General features: G+C 57.0%; 1 protein-coding gene across 1 annotated transcript; it reads left to right on the top strand.

The window, feature by feature from the left end:
• WHR41_09709 (uncharacterized protein) lies at positions 1-828 on the top strand (the record flags this gene model as incomplete). The annotated part of the gene is made up of 1 exon (XM_069378310.1): positions 1-828. A coding segment is annotated over one exon (828 nt), but the record flags the coding sequence as incomplete, so codon positions are not given.

Genomic DNA, 828 nt, shown 5'->3' with positions numbered 1-828 from the left:
CTCAATCTGCTGGTCGAGAAGATACACGAGGCGTGGCGGGTCTACAAGATCCTGTCACTCGTCTCATTCGATGTACAAGGCGCGTTCAACGGGGTGCATCCCTCGGTACTAGCTGAACGACTACGAGAAAGAAGGATACCGGGCGACCTGGTCGCCTGGATTGAGAGCTTTTGCAATGGACGGCAGGCTACAGTCGTATTAGGCGACTACGAATCGCCAGTGCAGGACATCGACCACGCAGGCATCCCCGAGGGATCGCCGCCCTCTCCAATCCTGTACGTCTTTTACAACGCGAATCTCGTTCAGGGTCATATCAACAAGGGTGGAGGCTCTATCGGCTTCATCGACGACTACAACGCATGGGTGGTAGGGCCGAGCGCGGAAGAGAACACGCGCAAACTGCAGATGGAGCTGCTACCTCGGGCTGAGAAGTGGGCACGAGAGAGTGGGGCGGTGTTTGAAGCCGACAAGACTGCATTCATACATTTCGTGCGACCGCTGCAGCCAGCACTTGCCCCGTCTAACCATCTAGTCTTCGGTGGCAAGACGATTGCACCGAAAGAAAGTGTGAAGATCCTAGGCGTCACGCTCGACTCAAGGCTCTCTATGAACGAACACGTCTCTAAGGCGGTGGCAAAGGCCATCGGCAAGTGCATGGCGCTGCGTAAGATCCGTGGCGTCCGGCCGGCACAGATGCGTCAGTTGTACATGGCTGCGGTAGTGCCCACGTTGGACTACGCGGCCTCGACATGGTATGCACCCTCACGAAAAGGAGTCAAAAGGCACGTAGTTGTTCTTGAGCGGGTGCAACGGCTGGCCTCGAGGCTG

Source organism: Cladosporium halotolerans, assembly GCF_011745625.1.
Source record: "Cladosporium halotolerans strain TM138-S3 chromosome Unknown Sca534, whole genome shotgun sequence".
Classification (NCBI taxonomy): Eukaryota; Fungi; Ascomycota; class Dothideomycetes; order Cladosporiales; family Cladosporiaceae; genus Cladosporium; species Cladosporium halotolerans.
The sequence above is the reverse complement of the archived record's forward strand: the minus strand, read 5'-3'. Positions and strand labels throughout refer to the sequence as shown.